Source organism: Anser anser, assembly GCF_964211835.1.
Source record: "Anser anser genome assembly, chromosome: 7".
Lineage (NCBI taxonomy): Eukaryota > Metazoa > Chordata > Aves > Anseriformes > Anatidae > Anser > Anser anser.
In genome coordinates, this window is record NC_139727.1 from 16,009,716 (window position 1) to 16,030,414 (window position 20,699).

The following is a 20,699-nucleotide window of genomic DNA, read 5'->3' on the forward strand; positions in this document are numbered from 1 at the left end:
TGAAACCAACATCAAAATTTATTATTTCAAACATTACAAAAGTTAGGGAGTGGTTTAAAAAAGTACATAGATATCCACATCTCACATCTAGAAATGTGTCTGCAACTATATACACACAACTACCTGACATTGATCCAAGAGAAAATAAACACTCAAGATTTTTAAGAAAAATTGACATTTCCACCAATGATCTCTGGAAGAAACGTTTCAGAAATACTCTAGCATATGAGGTAGCATAAGGAAACTAAACTAGACTTAAGTAAAAGATATTTTGTATTGAACAGGATATCATTAAAAGCACATGTTAACACCTTAGCCATCAAGCTGCAACTCTAGTTTTGTTTCTTGGGAATTCATTTTGTATGAAAAGACTATAGATCAAAGACTGAAACCAGCAGGAGTTTTATGACAATCTTCAGCTAGGCAGCATTTCACTTCAGCAGGTTCACCTGTGAAATGTATTAGTCCATAAAAAGGAGTTAAGTGAATCAGTATCACATTCCTCCCAGATGTACGTAAAATCAAGGGATTAGACAAGTCCCCAAGGGATCCTCATATGAGAGATTAATTACAGCATGTATATAAATATAAGAGATCAGTATTTTAAAAAGGGAAAGAACACGAGACTTTGAAAGAACACATCCCCCCGAACTGCACAACAGTTTATTAGGAATGCTAACAATGGGATTAACTGTATGTCAGCTACATTTCAGAGTGTTTAAAACCAAACTGAGCCCAGAAAACTGACTCAATGCAGCACTGGTTTACTCCTCTCTTTTCAAGTTTTTCTCCATTCACTTATACAGAAAACTGTTCATCAAGATAAAAGTGAATATAGAAATAGCCAACCAGTAGCTGAAGGAACAGAAGACTTCATATTCCTCATTTGTTGCAAATACACTGGTACTAAAATGACCAGCATACTCAGCTTACTAAAGAAAGAAATGTGTATTGTTACTTTTACTGAAAGGAACCATTCAAAATAATTGAATGTCATTTCAGTTTTGGCTTCATTCAGACTGAACAGTGCACATCAGCACTCACACCCTACTAAGCAGTGATTTACATTCAGCAGCAATAGAAGAAAATAGATGAGAGATGTCTTTAAAACAGTCTTCATAATCACAAAATGTTACATTTGTGGATACTCTCATAAGCCCCAGCTGGAAGATTGAAGATGTAGCAAGTTAAGGAAGTAGTTCTCAAACATTTCAATAAGGTATTGCTTTCACACACAAAAAAACGAGTATGTAGTGATTGATGCTTAAAAAAAATAAAGCATCTACTAAGAGCTTTTCAACCTTCCCATTTAAATAGGAAATGTAAGGAGCCATAACTAGAACAAACTTGGTACAATGCTGGAGAGAACAAAAAAAATCATATGAAAGTCATACTGCTTTCCCATCTAGCAACCTTATTCCTGAACCATTCTCTCAACCTGTATTTAAATACATGGTTCTTCCAGAGGAAAACAAATCACACTGACATTAAGATGCCAAGAAACTAAGATGATCAACAAAAACTGCAAAAAAAATTAATAGTTTAGTTATGTCAAAGTTAAATTGCAAATCACCATGGACTTATTTCTACTTTTGAAGATAGAGCAAAGGTTCTAGATCCACCTATTAGCTTTATCTCAAAGTGTATTTTTGGTACATTTAATTGACACATTCTGTGCTGTGCTGTCAACCAACGTTACAGCTATGACCTAAATGATCAGAGGTCTTCCCAACCTTACCCCCATCCCAACAAGTCCCATCTTACCTTCCCCTTTTCACAAAACAGTTTTGAGAAAAAGGATATCATTGCCTCAGACTGCAAGTGGCACAGTAGCTTCTCCAAAGGAGGGTAGCGACGCAGGGATGGAATGCAGCCCACCATAACTAGTTTGTGCTTGGCTCTTGTGATAGCAACATTAAGACGTCTCCAATCCTTCAGGAGGGTGCCAAGCTGTTAAACAAAATTTGCTATTAGTTTTCCTACCTAAGATGTAGAATTTAATGTAGATAATTTAGTTGTCAAAGTGTGTCAAAAACTTCAAGGTTGTGGGTGAATTTTACCCAGATTGAAAGTCAAGTTAGTACAACCAACTCACATTTTCTTCATTACTGTTCCTAACAAAAGATACAATTATGATACTTTTGTCTCTTCCTTGGTACTTGTCTATAGTGTTGACTTCCACTCTGTTCTCCTTCAGTCTTGCCATCAAATCAGTGATTATTTTTAACTGATGTCTGTATGGTGATATCACACCTATGTCTGAAGGCTTACAACCAGCCTAAATGAAGAAAACAGAAGGAAAAAAAAAAACTGTCACTGCAGTTAGCCTGGGATATTCTTTACAGTCAGAAGAGCCTCAACAGGGCTAATCTATATATTTAAATAGTGCTGCAAGCTATCGTCTCTACACTAAAAAGTCAGTGGAACTCTAGGTATAATTGGCGTTAACTAAAGAAAATACTAATTATTGCAAGACCCCAAGCTTTGTCTTAAACCTAGCGCAAAGACAGATATCAAAATCCTCATCTTCCTTTCTTCCTCAGACTGCAAGGTGAACGTTCATTACTCTTAATTACTCTGTATTACCCCTGAAGTTTACTAGCTGAAACAAGGAACAAGGGCAAATCCTTTCCCCTCCCTTGCAAAAAAAAAATCATCTCAAAGAAATTGTCATCCAGCTTTTATGCAGCCTAGCTGCAACCAGGCAAGGAACAGGGAACTGAATGCAGACCTCAGATCCCTCACTATAGTGACACGCAGCTAACATTGAATTTATCCTTAAGGTCATCCCTCCTGTACATGTGGTTGGAGCTTCTACAGCAATGTAGAATTCATTATAAAGCTGTCCCTCTTGAGCAATGTAATTAAGTAAAATGTACCTTAATAAATAAGGATGTAAGGAAGAACACAAGTTTGGCTTCTGTCACATTATATACACCACCTTTTTCTGCGTGTTCTGGTGCTGGGACCTTTAGAAATACAAGCAGAAAATAATGAGTGTCTACAATCACACACTGTATTCTGATCCTTAACTCATCATATCATACCATTTTTATATTAAGTTTTAATAAAAAAGGGTAAAGGGTAAAAGCTAAATTTGACAGAGTATAACAACCTATACCATAAAGTAACCTCAGAACACAGCATCTGCAAAGTGGTTGAAACACTCTACAAAGATGAGTTGCTAGTAATAGCACTTTCAAATAGTAGTAAATTTCTAGTAATTGCAAGGCACCTCAGGAAACTGTCAAGGCTCAATCATCTGATTTCACAGTTCACATAATATACCATATAAAAAACAGACTTTTTTGTGGGTGGTTCTTTTGGTTTGTTTGATAAACTACCGTAGTGGAATTTTTACAGCAAGTTGAAAAAGATGTGACATCAGAGCCTAAAGCCTCAACAAAACCAAAAATATTTTGGAAAGAGAAACTTTCCTGCTGGTTCTACAAACACAACAGCTATATATACTTGAGATGGGTTTTCTAGCAAAGCAAAAAATTAAAATGGAACAGCAGATCCAGTTTTCACATGACCAATTTTGGTCAGATTAACGGACAAACAGAATATCAGCCAGTTTCCTACTGTGACAAGCATCTTCCCTATGACCAACTGTTAACTTTTCTATGAAAGGGTCAGAAAACATGCTTGAGAGCACACAAAGACTGACTGGGGAGTTCTTTCCAGGGTCAGCAGTTATTGGCAAAAGGTAGTGTCAAGAGGAATCAACATCAAAGCTGTTAGGCTCAAATCATTATAATCCAGTCACCAACTACAGTGTCTCCAAATACGAGACTGTGAGTGCATATTAGTATAAAATATATTTGGAAAAAGATTAATAAACTCTTCTTCATTTTACCTCAGTTTCATTGCCTAATTCTTATTGATTCTAGAGTTTCATTTTTCCTGCAATCATTTCAGTCTCTATTAAAACACACATCTGAAGCAACTTACTCCTCCCAGTTCAAAATGTCCACAAAATTTAATAGAGTTAAAATTATTCCTGCCACTGGTGCACAGCTTAGACACCACTGATCCTCAGCCACTGGAAATGACAACAGTCTGTGGTTGCAAGGACACAGTAGGGCTGCACACTTACAGCTGCATTCTCTACATACGAACAAAGTCTATATCACACGTAGCATTATCTGCAACACTGCCTGAATTAAACTTTTCAGCTGCAATATTTCCAGCAGCAGCTCTACCACTCCAATTGATCAACTCTTAACATCATCTTTACACATTGCAGTTTATATATAAAGCAAGAAACCATTTTTAAAGCTATACACTTTACCCTGCCTAAGTTGTATGAATTCTTATGTGCTGGCTGTATTGAAAACTTGCATCAAAAATGCAATTTTGAAAGAAGAACATAATGAACTTTACCTTCTCAGTGTTCAGAAAACACACAGGTTTGTCTGGCTCAAGTACTTCTTTCAACCATGTTTTTGAAGCATCTGCAAGTTCCAGTTTCAACTTCTTTAGGTTTGGCAAGTTAACAGTGGCATTTGACACCTTCTCTGATCCACATTCCAGTTTGCCTTCATACACTAGCATGTTACTCAGTGACATAATTTTACTAAAGATTTAAAAGAGAAGAAATTTTAAATCCTGCAATTTCAATCCCACAGTGAAAACCCTACTATAACAAGTTACAAATACCTGTTCATTCTGTATTGCACAGTTAACTGGACAACAGCGTTCTGGTTTTGCTCCAGCCTTTTAAATAAGCTTTCGCTCATACCAAGATCTCTGATAGAAAAGTCACAAAAATGCGTCAGGCCACACATCGCAAGAGACTTCCCAGAATTCATATCACTAATATCTGTCCAGCAGCATTTTATCTTACCTTGCTTCTGAATTCTGTACAAGCGGAGGCAGCTGCTGATGATCCCCTACTAGCACAAACCTTTTGGAGCAGAATAGTGGGCCCAAACAGATGGGCTGGCTTATTTGGGAAGCTTCATCAACTATACAGAAATCAAACTGCTTCTGAGCAAAGATGGGGTGATGTACTCCCATGCAAGCTGTTGCTACCACTGGCTGAAAATTGAGACAGTAAAAATAAGAGACATCTCACACACTTTAACAGTACATTTTTAGATTAGAAGAAAATTATTTTTAATTAACTAAAAAGAAAAAAGAAAAACCTTTAATCCTTGAGATCAGAGCAGTTCACTCTTTGCATACATATTGGCCTCATATTCCTAAAATTTTGCATCAACAACAAATGACAAACAAAAATCAGCTTTAGAATAGGACTTGGTAAATAACTCATTCCTGACGTGCTCAGGATAATACCAAGTTCTGTGCATACACAATTCCCAGAGTGTGTTAAAATGACTACCTTAGAAAAGTAGGAGCATATTTTTCTCCCCTTCTCCCCCCTTTTTTTAAGCTTTCACATAGACAATAAAACAACAGCTGAAAGTTCAGCTTTGTATTTATTTGCCCATTTATAGGACTTTTAAGTAGTCACAATGCATTACATATTCTTGCTGTGCTTCAGAAGAATATAAAGGTTGGACTAGGTGATCTTAGAGGTCTTTTCCAACCTAAATGATTCTATGATAAGTTCTTCCCATCTCTGTGCTCCCAATGCAATCTGAAGTGACTAAATATGAAATGTTACAACACTTCTGTTACGACTTCAATAATCTTCCTGCAACGCCTATCAACAGCAAAGTGATAGGTTTTGCAATATGGCATTTATTCCAAATACCATGACACTTCATTCTTTCAATGAATTTAATTTAAAGCTGCCACCCACTGTTTCCCCAGTTCATGGCATGGTCCTTTGCATTAACACACAGAGCAGCACTGATCTTTCAATCAAAAATTAGTGTTTGATGAGATCAGCTCCACAGCACAATTTTTCTTCTTCCCCGTCCCCTGATTCTACAAACACCACAACCAGCACAAGTGAGAGGGACTGGAGCCTCTGGGAATTATTATATGTAATTACATGTATAATACATACGTGTTATTATATGTAGCTATTTAAGCAGAAAAAATGCTTTTTGGCTTTTAGATTACTAATGTTGGTCATCATTGGCTATAATGAAATTGCAATGAGGCAGAAATTGAGTATCTTCTTCAGCTCAGGCTTCTCAAACCAGTAACACAAACTTGGGATAGGTTCTTTCTCTGCAGTATCTGAACAAACAGAATACTAACAATTATCCTGAATATTTCACAGGGCTAGCAAAAACACTTTTCTCACCTGACTGTTATAGAGCTCTTCCAAATCTGTTACAGAGTTAATTGACTTGGACCTGCAAATTTCTTCTTCTGTAAATTTCCGTATATCTGGATGAACCTTCTGAGCTCGTCCCAAACGCAAGAAGCCTACTTTGAATTTGGCTAGCTTCAGCAGAATATTGTCCACAGCAGTGTGTGTAAAACTAGTCAGAAGAACACTGAAGCCACAAGCAGAGAGAATTCTCACCTAACAAGTGGCAAAGGGAAAGAAAAGACAAAGTTGTTAGCTTATATACAAGAACCAGCAATCCCAAGTTTGCCTAGGGGGAACAGTAAGTTTCAGAGGAAACCAAGAGCAAGTATGACTTCATTTATATCATTCGTCCTGGCCAAATCTGCTACCTAGCTGTTATCAAAGGGACACAGACAAGAGATGTGATGTTCCTCCTAAACAGCACATGTATAACATATGCTGCAAAACAGAAATAACCTCCATTCAGACTTGCCAACTGCACTAAAAAGGCAGCACACCAAAGAACATCCCTACTGTAAGAAGGGACAATTTATCTGACAATTTAACTACATCAGATTCAGTAGAATGAGCTGATCTGATAGCAGCAGCTGCTTGCTCTGTCCTCCTCTCTCCCCATCAGATCTCACACAGCAGGGGAGGAACAAGAGCAGAATACCCAATTAGGAAAGATGAAACAATAGTGACATCTCACTTCCAGCTGTCAAGAACTCACTCAACCTACAGCCTGAATCCAGTATGCCCCCACAGTCCATCCCCAGAGCGAGAACCACTAGCCAGAGGAGCTGGCTAACAGTCTACACATGCTTCAGCACCACACATTTATATAATTTAAACACAGGCAAGTTACAGACTTCTCCAAGGAGTCCTTTTTTGAGCCGTGAGTCAGGATTGGAGGGCTTGCTGACATTTGGGGCCAAAGAATTCAACATTAAAATGTCCAAGACTAAATATTACTCTTGAATTTCTTCCCTTCCACATACTTCCACAAAAGCAGAAGTGCACAAAAACAAATTTTTAGTTGTACCAAATAAAGGTTCTTCAATAAAAGAAATCAATTTTCTTATTTGGAATTATGCAAATAGCAGTACACTAATCATGACAATCACTTTAGAAAAGTATGCTTTATAAAGTGTTTAATACTCTCCTCCAAGTGTCATAAAAAATTCAAAATCTAGGCACAGGATCTTACCAGAGCACATATTGTAGTAGTTTTTCCAGTTCCGGGCATACCCACAATAAGCGTGTAGTCCTTCGAAAGCAACACTTGTTTCATTGCCTGTTTTTGAGGCTTATTCAGACCTTTAAAGAATTAAAATAACAATGAAGTGTCTGTCCTTCCTAATCATTACATTTGCTAACATAATAAAGCAAAAGTACAGTTTCTGCCTCCCCTTAAACTCTTTAAGGGAATATTAGGGCAAGTCTGCACGTTCTGATGAAGTTCAACATTATAAAGTACATTATAATGTTCAACATTATAATATACATAAACAAGTAGTACAGGGTCTGCACTACAGTCCTAAAAATGGAAGACATTTTTCTTTGTAGGCCTTTTATGCCTTTTTTCTAATATACTAAATGACCACTTCCATATGATATCTTGTATGGACATTTCTATTTTATCATACCCACTTTCATGTTCAAACACAGGACTAACAGCAAAGGGAAGTGAATTGCAGAGATTGCATAATCTTTTTTAAAAGAAGCAAGAAACCAGAGCTATTTTTCCCTGTCTGATGCAGATGAGCAGTATATTTCAGTGCCTTGGACTAGGCAAAGCTCAAGCAAAAAAACAAGAAGCATCTAGAATTATCAGTGCCTTACTGTAAAGAACACATATGGCTCGCAAGTACGGGAAGGAACTGTTACTCTGTCTTCCAGTACCTGTTAATCTGTCATTCTTAAGTTTCAGAATATATGCCTTCCTCTCATTTCCTATTCTTTCAGCAGTTGGCTAGGAGGCTGGGCAAATTCTTATTTGAAGCAGACCTCAAAGCAACAAGACATCTTTTAGTCTTCAGAAAGTTTGTATTCAGAGTTTTATTTGTTTTAAGACAAATCAATTAAATTTCTGCTTTCACAGACAAATCTGTCAGAGGCAATGAAACATTTTCACTGAATACATGACACTACCACATACAAAGTTTGTTTGAAAAAAACAAAAAACAACCAAGAGTGCCACAAAGCTTTGCATATTACAGCACAGCCAAGTCAGCAAGAGGTCTTATGCAAGTGAGTGCTTACATGAAAGCCCATCTCCTTCCACTCTAAAAGTCCACTTCCCCTATCCCAAGAGTCTTTTCAGTTCCTGAGTTTGTAAAGTTAAGAGAGCAAACAGCAAGCTGCAGGAAGTAACAAAAGTAAAGTGAAATTCTAAGCAAACATCTGGTCATGTCTTTCAAGCAATTTCTAACTATTTTAATCACAGAAAGACATATAATGTTAGAACTTGTCTTATTTTTAAGCAGAAAACTACTACTAGGCCCTGATCTAGGAAAAAAACAAACTTGTATTTAGTGTGGTAAGTGCTCTGGCAATAGACTTATGCTACTAAACAAAAGATTGGGGGAGTGAGGGGAAGGATTTAGAAAGATTTTATACCCTTTAAAATATTTGCAACAGTTTCCTTTGCTTCTGCAGGAAGAACTGAGCTCAAATGCTGAATAAAACGTGGTTTGTAGAAGTCAATAATCAAGTTGCGGAGCTTTTCACTGTGGATGGAAAAAACAAGAATTAAGAGTTGCCTACTGAGAAACTACCCCAAAACCTTCAAAGTGGGAAATGAATTTGATTCTTCATACCTGACTGGGGAATCTTTCATCAATTTGGAAAGGTTTTCAAAGGGGACCCCTGTACCAAAATCTCCTTCTTCGTGATCCAGCCTAAACATGGTATCCTTGGGGAGCTTTGATAAATTCCTGGAGGATAACAGTAACATGGACAAGTTAATTCTGTTTACAAGCAGCATGTTGATGATGAAAGACTTATTACTAAGCATTAAGCTCCCAGAGGTCACAGAGTAAAGCAATAGCTAGAAGAAACACTACTAACTGATGCAAACAAAATACAATCAGAGCCAAATTTAAAGGTAGTTTAGTCTGAATAATGAAAGTTACCTTTAACAGCAACAATCACAGTATCCATATAGTCTCATGTTGGAGAAGTACGTAAATTGAGTTTGCAAACATGTTCTTAATCAGTCAACCTAGCTAAATATATAGGCATAGTCACTAATCAAGGTCAGACATTTTCAATCAAGACAAGATTTTCAGGGGTGTACTTCCCCAGGCCCGAGTCAGACCATGTGAGAGCTGCCTCGAGGCCTGGAAGTACCCCTCCTGAAGCCCCTATCACAATGCCTTCAAACAGCTGTTTTTCCTTTTGTTCTATTACCTGCCCAACAAACAGGAGACTTTTGTTGCACTGATTTCTCTAACATAGCCAGTAGCCAAACCAAGTAACCCATTTTCCTCTCCACTCACAACCACTCTATCACCAGCCAAGAGGTTTGCTCCAGGTATTGCACCATTTTTACGTTGGAAAGAATGCAGATACTGTCCTTCGGAAATTTCCTGCACTTGATCAATTCTGATCATATTTCCAACACAATCTCCAGCCTTCTCTCTGTGAAGATATTACAAAAAAATATTTTAATATAAAATCCCCTTGGTAAGTGAGATTATGTAAGAAGAAACAAACAAACGATTAAACAGACACTTTACAATAGCCACTCTGACAAGAAAAGGATTGTAGAAATATGTAAAACCCCTCGTACTTGTTTCAAGAAAAGACTGTGGTATCTAAAGTTATCTATAACTTCCTATTCAAAACTGAACACTGAAATGAATGGATGCACTTCACTGAAGTGTTTAATATTTGTTTGAGTTTCTTGCTTCACCTTAAACAACACAATGACACTTCCCTTCTACAGACACACTGAAATGGGCCCAAAAACAGCAAATTTTTCCGCAGCTGCTAGATTAGGCAGTGTAAAATAGCATGCCACTTCAGCCAGCAAAAGCCCTTAGACAGGTTTTTGTCCATGTTCTTAGGCATGTCTATGAGTACGGCCCCAAACAGATGATTCTTTATCAAATAAACCCTCAGGAAACTGGTGCAATGAGCTGGACTCACAGTCAACGCTCAGTGTCAACCCTCAGAGACTAAAACAACACAAAATTCTACAACTTCTGCTTCTGAAGGTTGAGGCTGCAATTAATTTACTTTTCCTGTGTATGAATTAAAACCAAAAATCTCCTATTGAAAATACAAAACCTATGAATGTAGTAAGCTAATGCCTTCATTAGGTCACATCTCACAAAAAACTACCTTGCAAAAAGCATATTTGACTATTTCTACAAGCAATGGAGAACATCTAGTTTCCTTGTAGGGAAAACTACAAGTTCACAGTGCTCCACTCCCAATTACTGAAGGGGAGGATCATTTGTACCAGGTTAGAAATTCATCTTACCTTTCCAAAGAAGGTATCATCCATATATTTTTATACCCCTTTTTACCCTCTCCGGTTTGCAGCTCCAAAGTTAACATTAGATACCACAGACTAAAATACTCCAAATGGGAGGGTTTCAGGTGCTGGGTCTCTTTTTCAATAATTGATACCATGGCAGGAGGAAAAGAAATACTAGCAATCTTTTCTTCTACAGCCCTAGGAGTAGAACCAAACACAGGAAAGAATCAACTTTTATCTTTTTCTTCCAAGTCTCTGTGTAGGTAATGCCAATCTACATTTAATCACTGAAAAACACACCATTTAAATTAGTCTATCATCATTGAAATGGGGTTGAATATATCCTTCGTTCATATGAACAATCTCATTAATAACTTTACATGACCTCTATGATTTTGAATTAAGGACAGTAAGTTAAAGACAAAGTAAAGATATTTCAAAGGTAGTTTACACAGTTTTGACTGTGAATACATTAGAATACATTTAGATATTTGATCTTTCACACCTTTTTTTAGTACGGTATGAATACTATACTGAGATTTAGTTAAGCAAATGAGATTTAACAGTTAATATAAAAACCATACTTCAAGTGGATTCATCTCAGAACTATGTATCTATAGACATACTTAAATCATGCATACAGAAATGCAGTCAAAGAGAAAAAGGTTAGTTCAGAAGTTAAGATCACTTCTCAATTAGGAATAATGTAATGCTTTAACAGCCAAATATTACAAGTAATATTTCATTAAAATTACTGTACAAAAACATAGCATATACCCACAAAGCTAGTTCCCTCAACACTTTTATCCCTACAGCTTTAAAAACAAGATCTCCCCTAAAGTTCTCCTGTTCTTTTAAAACCCACTTGATCTCTTCAGCATAAAATTTGTTCTTTTTTTTACTGTGACAAGAAAAACACACAAAGCCACCATTAAGCTTTGTAATACTTTTATAACCAACTCGGTAACTTTATGTTAAAATTTATTTGCTCATGTATTTGCTCACGATGTCTTTTAATGGGAGACGTAATAACACCACTGATTACAGTAGTATTGACGTACCATTCCTTGTTGCCCAGTCACAACTCAGCCCTACTGCCTCATAAGACTGCCCACTTCAAAAAGTTGAAAGGATATAGTTTTTTAACCTAATTATTATTAAATATAGTAGAAATCTGTTGTCTTCATCAAGTGATTTGTTGAGACTTCTCTCAGATTTTGTCCTGCTGAAAGTGCACCTGAGCAAAGATGTTCAAGTCTCTGCCAGATCAGACAGACTATATGCATTGTGCAGGATTCAACAGAATGTTATTTCAGGATGCAAGAATTACAAAAAATAATAAACTGTCAATCACAAAAATCAAATTACAGCATCATTTAAAAGCATTTAAAGCTTATTCAAAAAAGAGAGTCAAACTATTTTTTTTTTTACCTGCTATATAGGAAACAATTGTGCATTTGAGAACAGTATTTACAGGCTTGACTGTCATCAATTACAGGAGGCAAAGCAGCGAGCTGTGACTGCTGTCTTCCCACAGCAGATTTATATGTACTGTGCATTAAGTAGAAGGCCACCTGGTTTCTTAGCTTCATTAATTCTGCCCAAAAAAAAGAACAAACTAAGTAGACAGTTTAAGTTTTATTTTCATTCATTCTTAACTGAAAAGTAACCAGGCACTACACTTAGCTAACGCATAGGTACTCATATAGCAAAGTCCTAATGTATTAACAAAACATTTAAGTCTTTAATGTAAGCTTATTGGAATACGTAAAAATATGACACGCAGTACATCTGTACGTATCTGTACAGATACGTCCATAAGAGAAAGTCTTGATGTGTTTAACTATTACTAGAATGCTTAGTTTTAATTATGATAGTTAAGTATGGTTTCCAAGGCAAGGGAACAGCTTTACCTCTTTTATCCATGCGAGTCCCAGAAACAGGGTACATAGTACCAGTTTTAAGATAAAGAAGAAATCCAGCTTCAGGATCTACTCTCCTTTCTAAATTCAACAAGGTATACAGAATAACCTGCAAACATTATATATAACTTTTATAGTGTGTTACAAAAAAAGGATGAATTTAGTATTTCCAAAATTTATTTAAGCAGCCATTGCTATCACAAAGAATCTAGAAAGTAGTAAGCACCTCATGAAATATTTCAATTAAAAGGCATCTTTCCTAACAAAAGCTTGTACATTGCTACTACCTCTAGATCACTGACCAGCTATCTGCCAGGATGTACGATGCTGATTTTTAAGGCAATCTGCCTCAAGCTAATACATGGATGTATTAAGAGATCTTTGCTTTTCTTCAGGATAAAAGACAAAGGCATTTGAAAGTGGTAAATATTCTCACTCAAAATTTCATTTTATATCTGCAACTTTTTGCATTCCAGGATCAGCCATCCACAAATCCTGGTTATACCACACACAAAATACTTTGCATTCATTAAGACAAAATAAGTCATTTTAATAAAACAAGAAATTACTTATGGCCACTGAGAATCAAATTACTTTTTTTTTTGTACCTGACTCCTGTGCTCTATAGAGTTAGATTCCTTGCCAGACTTGAGCTCTAATGGCATTATCTTAGACTGTACTCCAGACTGACGATGGATTTTCACCTTGGCTGTAACATCAATCTTTCCCTTCAATCCAAACCTGGGAGACCAGATATTCTCTTCAATGTCTAAGATCTCTACAATTTCTATCTTCGAAGAGAAATCTCCAGTTTTATCACCACTTGACCTAAGAAAAAAATAAATGAAGTCAGAAGTTAAGAAATTCCCTTAGTTCTTAATACTTTAATATTAAAATGTGTTATAACAGGCACCCACTTTAGAAATAATGTATATTAAGTCTCACAGAAGCCATTTTCCCATTAACAGAGAAAGTATATCAGAAAGTTAATTTAAATTGCAGGTTTGCGTGTAGTTTTGCTACTCACCTAAACTTCAAAAGATAAAATAGAATTTTGAATGTTTTTTTTTTTTAACAGTGTTTGGTCTTTTCTGAATCAACATACTCTAAAAACATTTCATTTCTACAAAAGGATTAGTGATATATGCACTGGAAGGTAGCATATACATTTTTACTTTATGCCACCTTCCTGACCTGCCATTTCTCTGAAACTTGAGCACCTTATGTCTGTTACCATTGACAACAAGAAGTCAGACAAGAAGAGCTCAGCAACAGCTGCGTCAAAACATTGCTTCACTGACAACCTTATCTTACTGAGGAGTTTTATTTCAATAAGTTCTAATATTCTAGTTTTCAGTCTTACACATTCATAACTTCAGGCTTAGTCAGTTGATCAAGTATGCTTGCTCTCCTAATTACTAAAATATCTACTTTGTAACACATTGTTTACAAAAATGTTAAGACCACTGTGATTATATCTAACTTCTCCCTCAGTCCTATAAAGGTCCTTTATATCTTTCCCAGTATTCATAATTGCAGCTAAATGTGCAGCTCAAGATTACCTATTTAGGCACCGAGGTGATGAATTAACTCCTTACCACTGAACAGACTTGCATAAGAAGTGTTCTTCTAAAAATTAAAGCAAACCAAACAAGATACACAATTTTAAATGGCTTTAAATTTCTTCTTACAGTTTTAGTTGCATTTTATTTTGGTTAGCTGGATTGTGCATAAAGTCTTCTGTCCATTTAAAAAATGATGGCAAGTATTCTTCTATTTCCTGCATTACTTCTGCTTGTTTCAGATTTAAGTGATACCTAAAAAATAAAGCCATTTACATTAAGGAGTTAGAAATATTAGCTTTGCCTCTGACACTGAATTACTAACATTACTGGAAATAACTGTCAAGTTTCAAGAACCATCTATAAAACAGACAACAGATTCATTAATGTTCACCTCAACTGATTAATCCATAAAACTACAGCTGAGCACCAGCTACACTTCAGGCCATTTTAAATGGGGAAGAATCACAATCTTCAGTTGCTACAGTTACAAACATGCAAGAAAGCAGAAGCCTCATTAAACAGAACCCAATCATGTGGCATTATACAATTCAGTGCTGGCATCCACTGGAAATAATGTCATTATTTTACAGCACCAGAGAAATAAAGCAAGTTTCACAAAACAAGTGCAAATGGCTGCAAACATCAGGCTTTTATGTAACATACTTTCCAATCCCAACAAATAGTAACTTACGTATGCAAAGACCAATTGAAATGAACAGTTTCAAACATGGAAGCCCAGTGTGACACACATGCCTTGAGGAAATCACAATCCAAAACAGTCACCTTCATATCAGAACCAGAGTAATAAATCTTGTTCTAATTTTATTTTTCATTTCTTCCAAGGCTGACACTTTCCCCAGTATGTGATTTGTAATGTTCTAGAGATAATTGGATTTGTGTGACTTGAATTCAATTTTAGTCAAGTCTGCAGTGGATCCCTTAAAACTGACAGCCACTCGTCTCATCATTTCTGACAGAAATATGAAGACTACTATTCATCCAGCTAGCATTTCCATCAGACTTGCGGAGAAAATAAATTAAAAGGTCCTCTAACATCAGAGACATTAAATAACCCGATGAAGAATATATCAAACATCTCAGAAACTTGTTGGTGACCAAGCACCATTTCTTTTCCCAAGTATCAACACTAATTATGCTCATCAAATTTAATTCAGCTTTCAGAAATGCCGAGAAATAAAATGTTACAGGCAAAAACACCCACACAAGCACAGTGCTGGAGTTTCTTCAGAAGCATAATTTACATCTATAGAGGTAGTTCAGCAGGACGGGTATATTAAACTACATTATGGAACAGTGAAATATCTCATTAAAAGACTCCTAAGTTTTATTAAGCAAGGTCATTTGGTAGAACATTCTCCTGATAGTAGTAACACATTTTTTGAAGTAGAAATTTATCTGCTAGTTCAAGAATTCCTATCCAGTCTTCCAAACAAAAACAGATATCTGCAATGCTACTTACATTTCTCTGAGATACTTTTGTCCGTATACAATTTTATTTGCTAGTTCTTTTACTTTTTCAGGTGACAGGTTATTTGTTACTGATTGCTGGAAAATTTCATGAAGAATTGTACCAACAAGCATTTGGTGTGATCCAGACTCAGAGCCCTAGAACAGAAATTATATAACAAACATCAAGATTTATGCTAACTTCATGTAACTTCTCTACAAAATTTCTGTTTATTTGCTGCACATGATGGATGTCACTTATTTAATAATTGCAAAACCATTCTATCTTTCATCTCACTAATTAATCTGTTCAAACTTGACTGTGAATACAGACATAATGAAATGGGTCTCTCCTACTGCTTTCTCTCTCATTTTTATTCCAAACCCGGCATTAAGATAAAATCCTTATGTGATTGACAGGTGAGGAACAAAGGCACAGATTAAAATGAATTGTGAGCAAGTTTTGCTCATGAACAGTATTAACAGCAGCATTTCCTAGTGCAACTGTCTTTACGATCTTACAAATATTATTTTTGCATTATGCACACATTAAGCAATTTCACACTGTTTTACCAACTCACATTAAATTAGTCCAAGCAATACCAGAATGGCTCAAACCCATCTAACCCATTCCAGGATGGGTTCCGTAGACTCGTAGCAGTAAATTATGGCCTCTACATAAGCCCCCAGGAAACAACTGGAAAACTAATCAGTAATGTTTTGTACTTACTGATCTCTTTCACAGACCTGGCAGTTGTGTGTTCCACTCCTAACTGGAGAGTGGTGTTATCCTGCAATCAGGACCCTTTGCATTGCCCCTTCCAAACAAATAGTTGATCCCATTACTCCTCTTACAGAGTCCTCCTATCACCATCTCTTTGCACAGACTTAATCTCCTGTACTTTAATTTCTTGTTCCAGCCATAGTCTCCCAGCCAGGCTGTTCACCACTGCATTGCAGCTCCCTTGCCCACTTACATTTATATTTTCACCATGTCTGGAATTTTTCCTCAGCTGAAACTGGGCAGCTGTTGCTTCTCTGCCATCCACATATAAGTAAGGACACTAGCACAAGAAACCTTTCCTCTCTCCAAGTTCCAGTACCTGGATTCAGATTCCAGAATTAGCCCACACCAACCCTAATTCCAGTATAGGTATATTCCAGCTAGATCATGAGCTAAAGAACTCTTCTCACAGGGTGAACTGGCTAAACTTACTGATTTTCCAGAAGCTTTTAACTTGGCCAAATGAGGTTACATTATGTTTTCACACAGCCAACAAGAGGCACATCCCTCAGAAGAGATTCATATGCACAAAATGCATGTCTAAAAACCAAAAAAGCATCAAAGAAGTTGCCAGAATCTGGAGGTGGGGGGAGAGAACATTTTTGTCCCCACTACCTGTATTAAGAACACAAGATTATTTCAACTGAAAACCTCTGAAAAAATAAAAGAAACGCAAACCACAAGTAATCCAAACATCACGAAGGTCAATACAATTTTACAGAACAGCATCTCAACTAACAGTTTTAATTAACATTGAGCTAAACTAACAGTTTCAGTGAAACATTAGCCCAATAAAACATTGGATGCTCCACAATTCACACTTACCCTAAACTTTTCACTCAGCACTGCTCTTCTTACACAACGAATGCTGTTTGATATCGTAGTGCCAGAAAGCAGCAGATCTGGGTAAAGAATGAGGTATCCAAACTGTTCATCTATTATCCACGTACCAGAACTACAGTCCCCTTCTAAATGAACAATGTCTCCTGGAACAACTGGAACAGACTCCCTATAAAGTAATACATCAAAAAAACCAACATTTGCAAACAAAGGACACCACACATAAGAAATTATACATTAACATATCAGATTCAACATACTTCAAGTCACTCCAGATCCATGCTTTGAGTCATTTCAGTATTGTTGTATTTTATACTAGCATGCTACACTTTTTAATTACGTAACCGCAACCTTTCTATTAAACTTTTTTCAAAAGATCAGCAAAATTTCAAAATATTTTATTAATAATAATAATTTTAAAATATTTTCATTGACTGACAAGTTTCAGGGTTAAGATGTTCTATATTTTGTCTTCTAAAGTCTTCCTAGACTTTGTTTTCCCTTTTCTATCTTCCAGACTTGCACACAAAATTTAAAACAGTGCTTTCCATTTTCAGAAGCAAACTGCACGTGCATTTCCATGTGTTTCAAAAGACTAAACTAGTCCTTTCCTCTACAACATACCACAGAATGCACAAACACCTAAAATAGAATCCTCATTGAGTCCTACTTTAAATACTTTACAGCTCAACTTAAGATTTTACCAGATGGTTCAAAACCCCGTGTTTTACAGACATAGTACATTCATACGTACAGTGAGGCTTTATTGTTCAGAAGAACACTTCTACCTGAAACTAAATAGCCTGATTAAACTTGCTACTTCTTCACATGAAAACAAGACTGAACAAACTAGAACTTTACGGTAGCAATATCCACTCATTACAAGTTAAATATCATCAGTTTTCTCAAGACAAACACCCATTACACTAACTTGGCAACAATTCAACATTAGATAAAGGTTGTTTCAACATTTCTAATCATTTTCAAGACAGTAAAACTCTCCTCTAAGGCAACACAAAGAAAATTGAGCTAATAATACAATATTTCATGCTCCTTTCAGATGTCTACATTCCTGTGTTGCTTACCAGCCGTTCCTAAGGATGCACAACTCTGTATCTTCCAGTGACTGAGATGAGGTAACCGTCAGGTGCTTCTCAGAGTCATTTCCATTCCTCTGCTTTACGCTGACCTCCAACACACGGTATCTGTTGTTCAACCCATTCTTAAGTATTGCATTACAGGAGTCAGTCACTTTCTTCTGAAAACTGAAATAACAATTTGTGAATACAAAGACATTAGACTACTTAAGAAGAAAAGAGCTAACCCACACACAAGAGGAGAACAAGCTTCAAGCATAAATCCAACTTCAACCCCCTTCAAGCTTCTAAAATGTGCATGTATATAGACAGGTAACTACAGCATGCTTTTTGAGTTTTATACAGATAGAGTATAGGAAATTCCTAATAACGTTTCCAAATTATTTCTTTGAAAGAGGATGAAAAAACACTATTTAGACATATGAAGCATAAGGAAGAAGATAAATACTATAGGAGCTTTAATGAACATACATAGCACATAAGCTGCTCTTTATTTATTGCAGCTATTGCTTCCATTTGTTGTCTAAACACTCGCACTCATCCCAAAGCTAACTCCAACTGCGCTTCAAACCCTGAGCTTGTGAGAAAGCTCCTGCGGGGCCGCCTCCCGCGGCGGTTCGTTATTCCAGTCAGCCGCCCGCGCTTCCAATTTCAAACCTCCCGTCCCAGAGGCGCTGTGCCCCGGCCGGCTGCTACCTTTCGGCCATGAGGGGAGCCCCCGCAGCTCGGCCCGCCTGAGCCCCGCGGCGCAGTGACAGCGGCTGATGAGGGACAGCGCGAAGGGTCCGCTCCCCACCCCGCGCCTCACAAAATGCCGCCGCTACCGAGCCCGCCCCGCCCGCCTCCAAGAAGCCCCGCCCCCAAGCCGGCCATTGGTGGGAAGGAAGCCGCGCAGCCAATGGGATACGCCGCCTCACAGAGGAGGCTTGAAGGCGCGAAGCGGCGCGCGGCGGCCCCCGGCCGTTGGGGGTGGGGCTGCGCTGTGAGGGAGCCCAACGGTCATCGCCGTCCCCTCATCGTCAGCCCCGCTGCTGCCCGCTCCTCCGGCACCCGTGTTGGTAATAGCAGATGAAATATACAATATTGCTTAATATGTGTTATATTTGCGATGTACTGTTCTGGGGCTGCGCTTGGAAGATACAAAATTGATGTGCAAGGATAGCATGAGAGAATGCACCGATTCATGATGAGGAATAAGGAGGAGGACTAAAAGAATGCCCAATTTGCAAGACATCTGGATAACTGGGGCCTCTCGGACCCCAGGAACTGGATCAAACCAGCCTTGCGGTTTGGACTGAGACCAAGGGCTCAGAGATCATGCGTAAGAAGAAAAGGTTAAAAAATTCAACTCTGATGAAGACATCTTACTTCATCCCGACGACCACCCGGACGACCACCAGAGAATAATACGCAAGCGCAGAAGGACTGATTATAATTAGCATATGAAGCGGGGCTAGGCGGAGCTAGGAAATGAATATGCATAGATGTGTTGTGACACCTAACGCATATGTAATATTTTAGGAGATAAAAGAGAACCGAGTGAACAAATCAGACAAAGTTAGATTTGGGCAGGCATGCCCCTAACTTCTGGCGCCTAGTAAAGCACCTTCATATAATCACTTTGTGGATTATGTGTCTTCATGAATGCTAACACCCAGGCGGTGGCTCAAAGTGAATTTCGAGGTGCTTTTCTCTCCCCCAGTGCCTATGGGCGAACCTCAACCCGGGCGTTGAACTTTTTCTGTGAGAACAACCCGCCAGTACCGGTCACTGCTGGACAGGCAGCCACACCAAGGGGCTCCGAGGTGGCACGGGCGTCACTGACAGGCAGACTTCTTTTTTTCGTTTGCAAGACCGCTAGGACTGAAGGACGCAGGTATTAGATCTACTCTTGACACATCAATATGAGCATTCTGTCATTAAAATGTCATAAATGCGATGTAATCGCAATTTGGTCTTGCATCTCTTCAGTGTAGCTGAACATTGGGAAACTATATCACCCTCCAGTCCTTCAAAGACAGATTTGGCAAGTGGTCAGGCATCCTAGCAGGAGGATCCAAGCCTGAATTTTGAAAGGTAAGATCGTACTAAAGTGAGCCCGTGTTCTTTGGTATAACCCTGACATACATGTAAAGACTACATTATATAGCTTTCCATTGCACAACCACTAATAGAAGCTTATCTGTAGTAGAATAGTTAATATGTCCATACTATTAAATGCACAGGCACATAATTCGGAATGGTATTAAAACATTACTTTTACAGCAACTTTTACTTCATACATTTGATAGCCTTGGGTTCTGGAGACTCTTTTATGTTGC

General features: G+C 37.6%; 2 protein-coding genes and 1 long non-coding RNA gene across 3 annotated transcripts in view; 1 reads left to right on the plus strand and 2 right to left on the minus strand.

Moving 5' to 3' along the window:
• Window positions 1-1,788, minus strand: part of RUFY2 (RUN and FYVE domain containing 2) — a 29,979-nt gene extending 28,191 nt beyond the window's left edge. The window contains exon 1 of the mRNA XM_083845461.1: window positions 1,765-1,788. The gene's annotated coding sequence lies outside the window, so the exon portion shown is untranslated. The remainder of the gene's footprint in view (window positions 1-1,764) is intronic.
• On the minus strand, window positions 1-19,386 carry DNA2 (DNA replication helicase/nuclease 2). The gene is made up of 21 exons (XM_083845439.1): window positions 19,075-19,386; window positions 18,367-18,546; window positions 17,267-17,450; window positions 15,671-15,816; window positions 14,317-14,442; window positions 13,234-13,453; window positions 12,617-12,734; window positions 12,135-12,300; window positions 10,707-10,901; window positions 9,629-9,859; window positions 9,037-9,153; window positions 8,837-8,946; window positions 7,425-7,534; window positions 6,224-6,448; window positions 4,850-5,043; window positions 4,663-4,752; window positions 4,387-4,579; window positions 2,880-2,969; window positions 2,096-2,278; window positions 1,802-1,950; window positions 1-1,177 (listed from the first exon to the last, which is right to left on the minus strand). Exons 1-21 carry the CDS (start codon window positions 19,083-19,085, stop codon window positions 1,123-1,125), a joined length of 3,093 nt encoding a protein of 1,030 aa, XP_083701565.1. The 5' UTR covers window positions 19,086-19,386; the 3' UTR covers window positions 1-1,122.
• The window catches only part of LOC310903006, a 4,746-nt gene continuing 3,432 nt past the window's right edge, over window positions 19,386-20,699 (plus strand). Inside the window, exon 1 of the long non-coding RNA XR_014587223.1 lies at window positions 19,386-20,454. This is a non-coding gene — a long non-coding RNA (uncharacterized lncRNA). The remainder of the gene's footprint in view (window positions 20,455-20,699) is intronic.

What these genes read in the sequence shown, in the direction of transcription:
- DNA2 (XM_083845439.1), bottom strand. An exon ending in TGCTGAGTGAAAAGTTTAGG is followed by an intron (nt 15,817 to 17,266) that starts GTAAGTGTGAAT and finishes TTTCTGTTCTAG; the next exon opens with GGCTCTGAGTCTGGATCACA. An exon ending in CAAAAGTATCTCAGAGAAAT is followed by an intron (nt 14,443 to 15,670) that starts GTAAGTAGCATT and finishes TTTATTTTTTAG; the next exon opens with GTATCACTTAAATCTGAAAC.